A 16,546-nucleotide genomic window follows, 5' to 3' on the forward strand; every position below is an offset into this window, starting at 1 on the left:
GGCGGCGGCGGAGGGAATGGTATCTTGGGCTTAGGGTAGAAGTACCCATCCTCGTTCAAATTAGCATCTATCGGTGCTCCCAGGACCGCATAGTTCTGATTGTACAAGCTTGACACATCTCTTTTCGCTAGATCTGCTTTGCAGGTGTGGTACACCGCCAGCAGGACCACCGCTATGTGCAGTGACAGCCTCTGCAACAAATAAACAAAGCTTATTTTATTTACTGTTATTATTTTTGCTATTTATAAAAATACACAGTGTTACATGTAAGGCATGGTAATATTATGCATACCTAAATTTCACACATACATAAAAAAATAGCCTGAACCATACAAATATTGACAAGTTGAGTATAAAAACTAATAAGACATTGAGTTTAAGGTAGATTGTTTAATGCCTCAGTATGAAATTACGATTTAAAGGTCACATTACTTACAAATTTGTTAGCACTGATTCACCGATAACATAAACTCGCATCTCGTCAAGATAAATGTCAAAACATTTATTATTTATACTACTAAATATAGTGAGAAATTTAAATTATCACCCAAACATTATTCTTATGAAAAAAAAAGTAGACACTAGGTGTCTCCTACGTAATAGAACGTTAATGTAATTTGGTTGGTCTAATTTGATTATATTTTAAATGCTGCGTATATCACAGTACGTAATCTAAAGTTTTCAACCTAATATTTCTCATGACAAGTTGAAATCTATCGATTCAACTTTAAGAACTCCTGGTGAGTAATATGTAATAAGTACTAAACATATTTTTGCTATTATAATTTTGTAGGCGCTTGAAATGTTCTCGTATTTGCTATTCAAACTATTTTTTACAAATAACTGGTATTGAGTAATGGCGACATATTAACCTCTGTCTTTATACGAAATGAATTTAACCTTGTTGTGGCATTGGCAATGTATTAGAATTAACTAATTTTGTTATATTATGACGACTTCATCGGATCGTAGGTTGAAATACGAATGTTTTTATTTGAAGGAAACTAATATGTTCCTCACGCATACCTTACTTACAATTTGTAATTATTTCAATTAATTTATTATCAAATATGTTGTATTTCATAGTTGTTGTTATTGTTGTTGTTGTCGTTGTTGAAGTTGTCTACTACTATCAAATAGTGCATTGTTGGATACGACTTGTGTACATATTGTATAAGAAAGTATTCAAAGTAGATTCCGACTTGAGAGTAACTATTTATTTAAAGCTAAGAACTAGTTTTTTACTATTGAAATACCCTTACCATAGACATTGTCGTTTGTAGACAGAACAACATATCTTTTAACAGTTCGTGTAGTAATCGTTAATTTTTTAAATGCCATAAATATTGAAATATCACATCTAACTGTCATCTTTATTGCTTTAACAATATCAACAAATGCAAGTAGCATGTGACCTTACGCCTACGATTGAGTAAATTCTAATAATTTAAATCAAAATATTTGTAGGTGTAAAATGTCGCAACTTTAACCTATTGAAAGTACTATTGTAAAAATCTTAATGTTATTAGTCTTGTTATAATTATGAAAATTTGTATGTTTGTCAAAGATGCAAAGCGTAGTATTACACATAGGCTACTTAAATGTTTTTTCTAAATTCTACGCGGACTAAGTCGCGGGCAATAGCTTGTAAAATTACAAATTAATTTATCTGTGAATATAGAAATAGGTTAGCTACGACGCTGGGATTTGCTATATCAGTTTTTGTCCAACAATTAGTTTTGATACAAATTGAAGGTTATGACGTCACCTAGACGTATAGGTTGGACGCAGCCGAACGTTCCATTTTAGGCAGGTTCGTTTGCATTAAACAATAGAAATAGGCCTTTCTTATTACTTTTTCTTGATCACTATGACCTTTTCTACTCATGACACAAGCTTTAACTGTCTCAGTAAAGTAGACTATATTATCTGTGATTTTAAAGTTTATTTTACTAAATCAATCCTTTTTAATACCAACGATTACAGACTAAAAAAGAACGCCCCTAACTAAAGTGCGCGTAATCCAATCCGCAAACATGTGTAATATTTAAGTATTTACGTAAAGTATACCAAACAAATGAACCTGACCTCAATTGTTGCGACAAACAGACGCGTCGACAAACTTTTAGAAATACCTTTACATTGTCATACTAAAACAATGCATTTAAAATGGCGAAAAATCGGTCTCGCATTTACATGTATTTTGTAATAGAGAAAAGTCTTTACTGTGTTGTAAACTGTCCTGTAGCATAATAACTAACTTATGAATAGAACTCCTTACATTTCCTGCTACACTCTACGTACTCATTGAACAAGCGATTTCCAGCAGTCAATGAACTACGAACTATCACTGAATTTACAAAGTTACTAGACATAATAAAGCATCATATCGAACACGGATTAGGAATAAACACGTCTCGTTAACTAAGAAAAGGTTGTAACATTAGCCAATAGCCAAATGGCGGGTCGCGCACTTTGCCAAATATAGTACTTGTAACACAAACTAATGATGGACGTTGGCTTGGAATTGGTATGTTCACTTATCTACTTTTGAGTGAATATTGATACTAAAAAGTAGAAACACCCAATTTTTCATGCAAATACAAAACAATTAATATTGTCTAGGATTTATAAGAAAGTTCTCTATCCGTTTCAGATGATTTGTCAAATATGTGTTTAAACACTGATTTAAGATCCGGGATATTTCACAATCGTATTTAAATGAAGTAAACAATATATTTACTTGTATTTGTATTTATATTATTATTGTATTTACTTGGAAATAAAATTCAATAATTTTCCTTTTAAACTGGTGAAAAAAGCATGGTTTAGAGTATAGACTGTGATTAAGGCATTAATAAGTTGAAAGTTTTATTATCTATACACTACATTAATTAAATATAATAATGTATTTTTAGTAAGAGAAATATATCAAGTAATAAGACATCTGAAGTCAAGCTGAGTCTTTAAATTTGGATTAATATTTGTGATTTCCATGTCCATAAATTTGACCAATAAAACGCGGCTAACGTATATCTATAGATAATTGTCATATCTATAGATTGTAATCGTGTAATCCATTGTAAAGTTTGCCAACCCTATGTGGTCAGTAAGGTCAGTGCAATAAATTTGTAATACTCTTTTTTACATAATGAGATCTGGCATTTTTATACGAAAGGTCATAGTTTACATTGAGATATGTTTTAAAAATTATACACGCAAACGTCGGTAATATATTCAATTAAATTTAATACGATGTTATTAAATTAAATGCTGGCAAAAAATATTAAATGCCAGTAAATTGACCTGAACGTACTATAAACTGATCACATAGGCGACTTTATGACACTACTAGCTGTTGCCCGCGACTTCGCCCGCGTAAAATAAAAAAAAAGTACACCCTATATTACTTAGTGATAACGTAGCTTTTTAATGGTGATTTTTTTTAAGAAACAGGCCAGTAGTTTTTGTGTTATTTAATTACAAAAATACAAATCTTTCCACTTTATAATATTAGTATTATTATTATGGACCAGTCAAAAGTTCAAGAAAATAAACGTAATTCTGAAAAATCATAAGCAATTACAAGTAAGAAAAACCCCGTAGTTTCTTCAAGTACTGAAAAGTTGTCTTAATTAGTATGAATATAAGGTAAATTTTCGGCTAATACTTTCTATCGTCTAATATCCATAGAAATCAATTAAAATAAAAATATTCATTTCAACATTAAGCCGGATGTTAATGAGATAAATCTTACGACATTGTTTGCGATGACACACGCGTTGAAATCTATTATCAAGTGTTTACGATTCAAAGCACATCTTGATACAACTGTGGCCATATAAGTCGAGCCTACGCTATCTTAAGTTGTCAATGTCAATCAACTTGACGCAATGCGGATTATCAGCATTCCGGATGTAAATAGTAAAGATGCGATTCTTCTGTTTAAATGTCAAGTCACAGAGAGTCTATTCCGAATAGTGATACGGAAACGTATTCGTAACTTCGTCGTAAATATGACATTAGTTGATGAACGTTACTCCCGGGATAGATGCTGGAGAATTCTAAATTATGACATTTACGTTACGTAAACGTTCTCACCAATATTTGTGATAAGCCTCTAGGTTAAGTTCAGAATCGATTTTTTTTTTCTTTACCAAAATGTAACTAATATATTCCAAAGTTGTAATACAATAATTTACAAGTATTTTTAAAAAAATTACGAGACTTTTCACATCAATATTGGTAAGTGGTAAAAACTGTACATAAAGCTATATTTTTCTGCAAATTTAGTAACATATTTGACGGTAAGCTTGCTAGCAGCAGAGTTCGTTATTGTTAAAAACAGGTTGGCCTACAAAATAAAATAAGATTTAAATTGAATTGTTCTCTTACGATTTCCTGTAAATTTAAATTAAAACTTTTGATAGTCTTATGATATTAAATAATAAATAATAGTTGGTAAATTATTTTACAGTCCCTTTCCCTTTCCACTCTTTTCTTAATAGGAAAGGATGGGAAGGAAAAGTGGATTTGACGGCGGAGGAGACGCGTAAGAAGGGGAAATGTCCTCTTTATGTGCGTCTCCTCCTCCGTCAATCAAGAGTAGGCAACGCATCCGCAATTGCGGATGTTTATGGACAGCGGTCGCTTTCCATTTCGGTGGTTTCAGGTGGACGTTTGCTCGTTTACCACCTTATATTATAAAAAAAACAGTAATTTTCTATAATTCGAACTGAATTTTTCATTATCACTTTAATCAATAAGTAACTAATTAATATGTGTAAAAATTACTTATTGTTCTAGTTGCCACAAGAAGTTATGACGACATTTTCGAGCTACAATAACAGTACTTAATATTAAATGCAAAGGAAAGCGAGGGATTACGTAATTCATGTCGCCGAGACGTTCGGACTGCAGCAAACTTGACCGCACGACACGATTACGTCACGTAAAAAGTACAGACTCGAGCATTACAGTGTTTCCACTATCGTAGGATCTGTACAACGTTATCTCAGCTTTTTAATAGAGAAGGACACGGATGTTGATATTATTATACAAGTGTCAATAAAGCAGTGTAAACTCATCCTAATGTACATAATTCGTCAAACTTATTTAGTATTTTTATCCAATTTGAACTCAACTATAAAACGGTTTTTTTAGTTTTATTTCAAGCAATTTTATTATTTGTCTATACTTTACGGGTGGGGACACCTGCCCCAATGCGTTGGTGATGCTGTAAAGTTATTGCTTGGTTGTTGAGCGTAACTTCAATTGTTTTATGTATTCGTGAAGACAACTCGGTTTTATTTTATCATATTCATTTATTCTCAACGTACTATGAATAGTTTGCTCTTTGTATTCAAGGAATTTAATAAGCATTTATCTTGTCTTAGTTATCTCTCCCGGAATTTGAGACGTAAAAGGGTTCTTTAAAGAGGTCTTATCACGTTATATTACGATATAAGTCCTACAAACATTACATTAAATTGTCGTTTAAAAACATTCTCAGAGGAGCAGACTATTTAACTAACTATAAAGTTATATTTGACAACTACCAGATTTAACAAATATTTACACTAAAAGTCTTCATAGCTTTTCGTTCCTCGGTTTCTCAATTAACTAAAAATTCTTACGCAGTATTTAGAATTAAACCCACATAAACATGATCTAGTCACCCCTTACCCCTTAGGGTAGGCTTCGATCTCCTTTGTGGGGACGTATAGTGAGCTGTAAACATGATGGGCCCTGTGCCTCTCGCGTCCAGGATACTCCCGAAGCGTTGACAAGATCATCGGTCTCGCGGAAGGCCTATGCCTAGCAGTAGTCGTCATATAGATAGAAACATGAGTAAAAGACGGACACGGACATACTCGCAAGGTTATCTAAGATGTTTAAAAACCTTATAATGCAAACGCTAAAAAAAAACATCTTTATTTAAAATGTTTACACACTACTGATCAACAAACGTTAGTATATTTAACTCGGTAATGTTTTTTGCTTGGAAATTTAAATTTAAAATGAAGTGGATTTAGCACTTTGATGCAAACCGGTTCATTAAAAAGAGTTAGGACTTCCGTTAGCTGTTTTATCTAGTGTTTACATAGAGGTTATATCCCTTGTATGTCACATAAGTCGATTTAGATACTGGTTAAGGAAATAAATAGAAAGATAGTATAGTTTTCCGTTATAACAGGACAAAGTTTATAGGAATTCAAGAAAACCTTTTAAAGTATTTCTTCTGTTTTTACGATCTTTTTAAATAGGAATTGAAGTTCAGAAATCATACTAATGTTATAAATGCGAAAGTTTAGATAGATGAATGGGTGATTGGATGTGTCTAAGAGTTTGTAGCCTTAACTTAATAGGCATAGATGTAGAACATAGTCTTGAAGAATACATTGGTTAGTCGCTTTTGTCTTTTTTTTATACTACGCGGACGGAGTCGCGGGCAAAAGCTAGTATTATTATAATGTTTTTAATGACGATCTACGCGTCAGACAAATAAATAGTCTAAGGGCTAAGGGCAAAGTTGTTACTGTATTGAGTTTTTGTGACAAAATCCATTGCAATTTATACAAATAACATTCTACTAATATATTTCATATTCTGGTTATTACTTAAAACATTAATTTTTTATTAATATTGCATGCGTGGGAATTTAAAAATCACAATAATTAAACGCGGAATTCTGAATGCGGATATCAAAACATCTTTTCGATACAAAAAACTAAATTGCGTTTGTATAGCAAAGCAATAGTATTAAACGCTTCCGTTAAACGATGACGTCATAAACACTGTTATTTTTTCCATAATTTGTTAAGATTTTACAGAGCACTTACAACGTCTAAATCAGTTTTAAAAAATTCATACCGTCGCAGTCTGTATATTGACTTGCTTTTATTGCGACTGCGTTTACGTAATTAAAAAAATCATAATAAATATAGCCTATTTAATTCAGAGATATTGTATCGTTCTAATAGTAAAAGATTTTTTATAATCGGTTTAGTAGTTTTTAAGTTAATTCGTTAGATACAAAAATACATTTTTTTGCTTCTTTTTTAGTGTTGATTGAAAATTATTCAATATCTATTCATTTACATATTCAACAAAGAAATACTACGAGAACAGGACATTATATTTAACGATTTTATTTTATACGAAGTGATTCTAAAATTGTTATTCGAAATAAAATCCTTTTGTTCATTCTGATTCCATTTAGTTATAATAAAATTCTTAGCTATTAGAATAGTTGATTTGATAATCGATTTTTAGTCAAGGCAATTTTTTTTAAATACGTAACTGTTAGCAAATAACTATTTCTACCAAAATAACTTAAATGATCTGTTCATTAGTGTTTCCCGTTGGGCCAATCGGCCTACAGACAAATGATATAGAGATTTTCCCATTCGCTTGATTGACTGTATGGGTTTCATCGGCTTAACGAGAAAATCCAATTAGTTCGAACGGTCCAACGAGAAACACCCATTTATTATGTTTTAGTTTACCAAATTTACAATAAGGGATATAATCTTTTTTCCTTCATTAGTTCATCGTCAAATATTAAACAGTAAATGTCTTGTTTTTTTTTTTTTATTTCATTAATGATAAGATCTGGCCGTCATATGCCAATTCAGTACAACCTACTCATTATACGTTGATTTCCAAACATTCCATTGACATCGTCGACAACAGTCGAAAACACGATGTTAAGTATTTTTCTTTATTTTATTTTTTAGAAGAAGGCAATCTGTCAATTAACATGTGTATTCAATTTCTAAATTAAAACCCATTTTGAATAGGCAATGAGATTAGATTCTTCTGGAGTGTTTTAGATGTAGTCAATTGTTTTTTATTTAACTATTGCTTGTGAGTTTATGATTCTCCAGTTCAGCCCGTTATAGTCTCAGCAATATTTCTCCAAAGATAGTTACAGTTTTAAAACTGACGTAAGTCAAATATCTGCAGTATTTATGGTATATGTGATTCTTAATTTATTTATTATGGACGTAAAACACTTACAAGATGCCACCAGATGCGTATATTAACACAAGGTCGTCTGGACGCCTTCGTCGTGTCCAAATTTCGTCATCTCTCCAATAACTTATACAAGTAAATGACGCATAACGTTACTGTTTTTACAGAGAATCTTACTTCTTATTTATCTTATAAATGTGAAAGTTTAGATGGATGGATGGATGGATCGAAAAATGTTGTAGTTTGTATAACTGTAGAACAGATATCGATGAAATTGGGCTGTAGAGCATAGTTGCGAGGAACACATAGGCTAGTTTAGTTTTTTTTTTTAATTTCACGATGGAGTCTGGGGTGAAAGTTAGTTTAAAATAAAGATGCGTTTACAATCGATAAATAACAGTGCGTTCACGCTGTCGTAACATTTTTTACTAAAGTGTGCACCTTTTTTTAATAATATATCATATCGCAACGTAAATGATTTAAAAACGGTGATGATTGGTTAAGATATTACCAGTTTGCAGTTTTTGTTCAGAGCCCACTAAGTTGTCGTAATACGTAATATATGGTAACTCTGCATAACTTGAGGTTTTTTTTAACCGTGTCTTTTAAGATTTTCACTTTAATAAACATACTAGAGTGAAATTCAATACACGAACCCTTTAAAATTATTATGACGTTTTAATTCATCAATAAGGAATTGTAAGAAAGTCATTCTTCCCTGTTTAAGATGGAAGGAAGCAAAAGTTAGATTTAGAAGCACTGTAAACAACAGTACGAAAATAACTAAAGTTCTATAACGTTTAAAAGCTTAATTTTTACTGGAAATCGAACCCAGGAACTTAATCACAGGTCACAAGGTCAAGGTCACGAGGGTCGAGGACGTCATTCTAATAAAAAAACATATTTACAGCTTTACAAATTAGTATGTATAATAAAACTATAATATTCTTACATTATGTAAACATTATCCAAGAAACGTTATTAGAAATTAATGTTAATTTTATTTTGAAGGAAGATTTATTAATTAAATTATTTTTCCGTATAATAAACGTCGATATTCATAACATTTTAACTCTGGGAATATTTGAGCTTAGTCCGTTTGTTTAAAATAAATTTCTAAGTCCATCAGAAATTTTTAACTCACAATTTGTTGTAGAATATTTTATTTTGTGCTAATTTCATTTACGAAAAATCAAAATAACATTGATTTTGTACAGTACTTTAATATACTAATATTATAGATACGAACGTTTGGATGGATGGGTGTTTGTTAGAGTTTGTAGCCTAAACGGCTGAACGGATATCGATGAAATTTGGCATAGTAGAGGATAGTCTAGAAGAACACATAGCCTACTCAGTTTTGTTTTGATTAATATCACGCGGACGGAATCGCGGGCGAAAATTAGTTAGCGATATTTTTATTTGGATAGGTTTCTCATAATTTCTCTTTAATTTATTCTATTACATACGCTTTTAAAGTCTGGTTACCTATTAATATGGTTGTGTCCTTGACATGTATTATTTTATATTCCATGTTACGAAACACTTATTCAATAAGTTAAGTACGAGTATATCTTAGAAACAAAACACATTCAAACAAAACTATCGTTAAGTAAATCTAACATTGTATATGCGTTGACTTGAAACATTGCTTGGTTTAAGTTAGAAGCGTTATATTCAAAACATCACAATCACAATGCTTATATATTCAAGATTGCATTTTGTATAAAAATTTAAAATATTACAAAAAACATAATTTGTTAAAAATCCACACCGGACTCTAGTCACAGTATAAAAGGGTTAACTTATGTCTATACTTATACTGTGTGATATTATAATGAGGAATGATTTTTTATTTTTGTATGTATTGAAATAACTCAAAAACTAAAGGGCTGATTTTAAAAAATCTTTCACCGTTAGAAAGGTAATTTGTCTGTGAGTAACATAGTCTACTTTTTTTTATTCTTTGAATTTCACGCGGAGAAGTCGCAAGTAACAGCTAGTGTAAGATAAAACGTATTTGTACTACTATAATTTATGGTTTTACATACAAGAGTACGTAAATCTTATAAATTAAGGATCTATTGACAGCTCTTAACACATTCTCTACCTCATTATAGAGATGGTGTTGAAATTTGTTTTCACTGGTGAAACATGCGTTCTAAAACATATTGTTTTCTCTGTTTTCTTAAAGTCAATGAGAGGAACAACAATATACTTTTGTAAGATTGCTTCGGCAATGGAAATCGACGTTTAGAGAGTTTATCAACATCACATTGTCCAGTCTCCGCACGTAATACTTAAGCATTATTGCGATAAGTTGTTGTCTGAGCCTTTTTGTGTATTCTTTGAAACAAGGTATCATCCAAATATATTACTAGCTTTCACCCGCGACTCCGTCCGCGTGGTATTAAAAAAAAAACAAAAGCAAGTAGCCTAAGTGTTCTTCCAGACTATGCTCTACATCTGTGCCAAATGTTATCCAGATCCGTTCAGCCGTTTAGACTACAAACTCAAACAAACATCCATCCATATATCTAAACTTTCGCATTTATAATATTAGTATGATGACTACAACGTTGTAAACGGTAGGTTTTCTAGTCATATACAAATATAGATTTCATTTATATTACAAGGAAGTGTTAATTAACATGTCCTAGATTTCCATAATATAATGTAAAGTATGCACAATGAGATCTCGAGAAGAACGGAACACATTTTTTTATATAAATGACTATGTACGGGTGTGTCCATATACAGTAGAATACAAAAAGGGCATTTATAATTATGCTGTATGGATGATAATAGTAGCAATCTATACTAATATAATAAAGCTTAAACACACACTACTTCGTAGCGTAGGATAGCAGCAATCACACCGTAATTTTAAATAATTATTTCTTTAATAAAAAGCCCTATGCTTACAACTCGCTTAAGGCTATCTTTTCACGCTATTAAACTTAGAGGATAAATAAACTGGAAAAAAACCCTCATATTGGAATGGGCCCATAAACTACAAGCTGCCAACATCAAGGAAGCAAGACTGCCATGGTAACTGTTATTCAATGTCAAAGGGCTACAAATGTAAATAATAAAGTAAAACAACTAGTTATTTATAAACAGTGCTGGTTTTGGTTAATCTTCTTGTATGGTAAACATTTTTTTTTTGTTATTTTAAGATAATCCCATCAAAGTATGTTAATTTCCTAGCGTTAAAGCTAAGATTGAGTAATTTCAAATGAATTCAATATGACCCTGACGACATAATAATTAAATAGTCGTAAACGAGACGCACATCGTCAGCCGCATTTCTTGCCAACATATTTTATTTACATATCAATCACCTGTCAACGTCAAGGTACGCCCTCTTGCGTCATATTGGCAACTAGTGTTCGATACGGTGTTATTGATGACAGGAGGCCCGACACAAAAATATTGGTAACTTCTTCGACAACATTTGTATTAGATTCTTGCAGCGCTTTACATAGAGTAAAGTAAAGCAACAAATATTATAAAAACCTTATGGATTATATTACGAATACTTTCTCGTAAATCTTCGTGCTGACCGCTAATTAAAATGGATGGAAATATTCTAAAGAAATCCTAATCAATTTGCTATGATAAATCGGCATAAGGTGTTTACTTAACTAAATACCTACTAGTTAAAGACATGTTTGTACACTTAACAGGGACACAACATTTTAATATGTGACATTTTTACCTGAATGATTCTATAAAGATCATTGGCTTAGGCCAAATGAGCAGGACTTACGAATGTCAAAAGTCAACCATGACCGGTTTAAAACAAGTAATTCAAACAAAACAAACATCATATTCTAGATTATAATTTCCTTACAGGATACATATTAAGGCAATTTTAGACAACGCAAATTGTTATCATATAGCAAATATATATAACTAAAAGTTGCCTATGTGTTCTTCCAGACTGTCCTCTACTTCTGAGACAAATTTCATCGAGTTCCTTTCAGCATTTTAAGCTGCAAACATCCATCTAAAATTTCGCAATTATAGTATTAGTATGTAGTAAAATTAAAGCCAGATAAGAAAACCATTCCAATATAACCTTATTACTTGAAATAAAAATTCACATAAGGTCAGAATAGAATAGACTTTTATACAAAGTAGTTAATATTCTATTATAGATAATATCGGATAAAACATTGATAAAATAAGATGTGAAATATATATGAAGTTATTAGAAGTTAATTTTCAACTTTAATTAATTTTAAACTTCAAATAGACTCTTAAAATGCTTTTGAATATCAAGTCGCTGCAATTAAACGGCGACCTTTAAAGTGACCACTCAGACTTGAGATGGCAAGATAACATCCACTACAACATTTTATTTATGACGTCACTATTCGAGGGCTTTAGAGACTAGTTCCTAATTCGTACTTGGGTCAATGTTAAATTAAAAAGATAAAAAAAATACTTCTAATACCTCTAGACGATGTGTTATGTTTATGTTAAGGCAGTACATAGTCATTGGAAGAATTGTTTTTAAAAAATTCTCTACAGATAAAACAAAATGATTTTCGATCAAAGATATCGCTAAAAGAATCGATAAAATGTATCAAAACGCACTCCTATGAATAAATACGTGACAATCACGTGACTTATCGATCGATCTATTTTTTAACGATTGAAATCTTTAAATAAAATATTTTCAACGAAATACAGTGCATTTTCGGGTGCCACTCTCGTATTAATTGAAACAGACAGAAGGTTAAAAATAAAGTCATCCTTGTAACTCTTCTTCGAATTATCAACACGATCACAAGATAAACGATTTTTAAATTTATAAGAATCGGACTAATATGTTCGTAGTCATCGCGACCTTTTATATGCGGCCTTCAAATTGCGTCACAATTACGCATTACATTACCAAAAATGATTAATGAAAGGGAAAATTCTTAATGAGATATTAAGCATAGCTTAAGAGTTGGCTGATTTTGAATCTCCAAACATCTCTATCTTACTGTAACTAATCTTACTACTAATATGAATGCGAAAGTTTAGATGGATGGATGTTTGTTATAGTTTGTGGTCGAAACTGCTGTACGGATATCGACGAAATTTAGCATAGTTATAGAGAGTGTCTGAAAGAACACTTAGGTAACTTAACTTTGATTGTTTTATTTTAGGCAGATTTAGTCGCGGAGGAAAGCTAGTATTAATAGAAAGATGGATAATTGTTATTACATAGTACTGGCATTGTCTTAATGACTTTAAAATTAAATTAAATAGAAAATTATATGAGTATTCGTTTTTACTATCGAAGTATAGTCTTGAAATCCACCATTTTTTTAAATAAAATATTAACAGATTTTTGTTAATTACTAATATTTCGTTTAACTATTCTAAGTATGCTCTAGGCTTGTGCTAGGATATGGTTCACGACAATAGTCGAATGATGGCATTCGAACACTCGACCTCAAGATCGGTAGTCAGTACCCCAAATCATTAAGCTATTGGCACTTAAATTGACCATTGACATTAATATTAATTAGATGTCATTAAAATCCACTTATTCAATCTCACATTCAGTGGGTTAAAGACCTCTCAACCTACTATAAATATAGCCTTACTTAAAATTCACTATAAATAAACATTATTTACGTTTGTAAAGCAATTAGCGATCTTGGAGATACGCGTAAAAAGTCATTACTAAAATGAGAGTTACAAATAAATGTTACTAATCTGACCTGAACCCGGATAATGTTTATTATAATTTTAAACTAGATGTCGCTAAAGACTTCGTCTACACGAATTAAAAACATCGTTATCAAATTGTCTAAACTATCGTGAGACATTACTTTGAGCGAAAATTAATTAAAAGCGTGAGTTGAGCGGTTTTTAATTAATTTTCGCTTAACATCATTGTCTCTTACACCCGTGAGGTAGGCGCTAGGTTTCGTCCTCTAGAATAATCTACCTTCCATCATCTCCGTCAATCTTGATCATGTCATCTTTCACGCAATCCATCCATCTATTTCTAAGTCTACCTCTTCCGATATATCTCCATATGTATAATTTGTAATAATTAAAAATTAATTTACTTCATGTTACTATAAAGTTTGTCCATCTTTTATGCTAAAACTCTTTAGTTTTGTTAAGTAAACTCTTTTAATTTGTAGTTACTTTAATATTGTAGGATACGTTAACTTAAGGCTTTGTGACATCAACACTTTGAAGATGTAACGCAACAAATCAAGCGATTGCAAATTATTGGTTTTATCAACGTTCGCTGTTGCGCATACAAACAATTTGACTCCGAACACTTTCACGTAGCCTTTGTTTTCCGTGAATCTGCCGGCGACTTGTCGGGTCAGAAGTCGTTGGGTTCGACTATAGGATAATTCACACGAACACAATAAAACTTTAATAATAGTCACTTATGTGTTTCTTATAAATAATATGCTATAATCACAAAATATATTCACATTCTTCTACAATAATAATCTCTAATAACCTCCAAGTTATTTACGAATAAACTTTGTACAGTTGAGGACGCGTTGATGTCTTTTACATGACTAAATTTATTGTTGCAATTTATTTTAAAATAATAATATTCCTATCTTATTCAACGTAACGTAAAGAATATCTATATGTATATAAAAGAAAACAATAATATTAACCTCTTCATTTGATTAAATTTAATATATTTCCTTTTCAATACATTTTTTTATTCTAATTGTGGTTCAAAAAAATAATAAAAGCTCACCATTGTTCCTACAGTGGACTAGCACACACACTGCATTATGACCTACAGAGCACAGCACGGCACGCCACTGGGCGCGAGTCGGACACGTTTTGATGCGCCGGCGCGTCCTCACTAACATATATAGCTTCGCACGCTATCGAGCCTTTGCGTACGCCTGAAATTTTGTGCTAATGTTATTCCAAGTGCAACGCGTAAAGAATTATCAGCCTATTAAATTAGAAAAACTTTAAGAACAGCTTTAAGTTTAATTTTGATAATTCTAATGACATCGCTAATCGAATGTACTGATAAGGGATCTCATAGCTTTCCTTCTCAACTATTACTAGTATAAAAACGTAATTACAAATAAGCTTTAAGCTTGTAAGATGTGTTGTAACTACATGTATTGTAACTTAATTATTGAGCTTCCAAAATCAGAATAACATTTTTTCATCAACAATTTAATTTACCAGTTTGAAACTAATTTATAAACACTTCTTGAAATTATTTCAAATAAGCTCGTAATCGTCATTTGTTATCTGTATTAATACGTCACTTTTTAGGGCCTTATAAAGACAGACAAATCCTCTTCTACAAATAATTATATTACATTAATAGTGTTATTTAACAACAAATTTTAATATTAATGAAATATTGCAAGGATTCAACAAATTTGACAAGTAACTTGTTAATATGTATTTTTTTATTAAAAATTTGCATTATGTTAATTGAGAAATATGCTAATTTAATCGATCGAGCGACGCGATTAAAAAATATCTGTTATCTTTTGTTTGGAAATTAAATATTTTAATTCTTTAACAAAAGATAACGTTATTTAAATTTTATTGGTAACGTCAAGGAAGTTAGGGATTACAATTTTAATTTTATTCAAACTGAGAACAGAATGATGATTAAATTGACATCTAATAAATTAAATGACATCTAACGAAAACCTTATTCAGTTAAAATTCTAATCAGAATTTTTCTTTACAAGTAGTTACATCTTGTTTTCTTATAATTTTTTTTAAACTCATTTTAATTTTGGTTATACGTAATTAAAAAAAAACAATTAATACTTATTCTTCTACTTTAAATCAAATCAACTTGATCTGTTTAAAATTTGTTTAGTCATTTGATTATAGTCTACCATCTAACTGATATTATAAATGCCAAAGTTTAGATGGATGTTTGTTAGTTTGTAGCCTAAACGGCTCAACGGATCTCAATGAAATTTGGCATAGACGTAGAGCATAGTCTGAAAGAACACATAGGTTACGCACTTTTGTTTGTTTTTAATTGCATCAGGACGAAGTCGCGGATGAAAGCTAGTAGAAAATAAAAAAGAAATTTACATATCAACGCTACAAATCTGCGTAAAACCTTATCTTAATTTCAGTCTTTTAATGTCACTCTAATACTTATTAAACATGACAAAAAATATTGTCAGAATTTTATGACGCATTTCGATGAATTTCTCGATGTTTCGTCTCGATTGTGAAACAACTGTCCCTGAAATGCTACAATTTAATTCCAAGAATGTTTACAAACTATAAAATTTGTATTCATCAGTATTTAAATACAAAACATACTACAAAATTACTTTTTTAATAATAAAACAGTCGGAATCTGAAGTTTGAATATAACTTTTGTTAATTAAGATATTTTAATGTTTACAACAATATAAAATGACCTTTTTATTGTTTAGATGACTTTTAAAATGTAACATATACATTTATATATCTTAATGGGCGTATTAAAAAAATAAGATCCTATTATTTTTTAAGATAGTTTTGATTTTTACACATTTTTAACTGTGCATTATCACTACTAAAACCTATACAGTAC

General features: G+C 30.9%; 1 protein-coding gene across 1 annotated transcript in view; it reads right to left on the bottom strand.

Annotated features, from left to right (window-relative positions):
• The window catches only part of LOC106100117 (extensin-like), a 16,666-nt gene extending 1,840 nt beyond the window's left edge, over positions 1–14,826 (bottom strand). The window contains exons 1-2 of the mRNA XM_013278856.1: positions 14,723–14,826; positions 3–191 (exon numbers count right to left, since the gene is read on the bottom strand). Of these exons, the coding sequence (XP_013134310.1) occupies positions 3–191; positions 14,723–14,725 (192 nt within the window). The 5' untranslated portion in view covers positions 14,726–14,826. The remainder of the gene's footprint in view (positions 1–2; positions 192–14,722) is intronic.
• Positions 14,827–16,546: the final 1,720 nt, after the last annotated feature.

The sequence above is a fragment of the Papilio polytes genome, unplaced genomic scaffold, assembly GCF_000836215.1.
Source record: "Papilio polytes unplaced genomic scaffold, Ppol_1.0 DF824069.1, whole genome shotgun sequence".
Classification (NCBI taxonomy): domain Eukaryota; kingdom Metazoa; phylum Arthropoda; class Insecta; order Lepidoptera; family Papilionidae; genus Papilio; species Papilio polytes.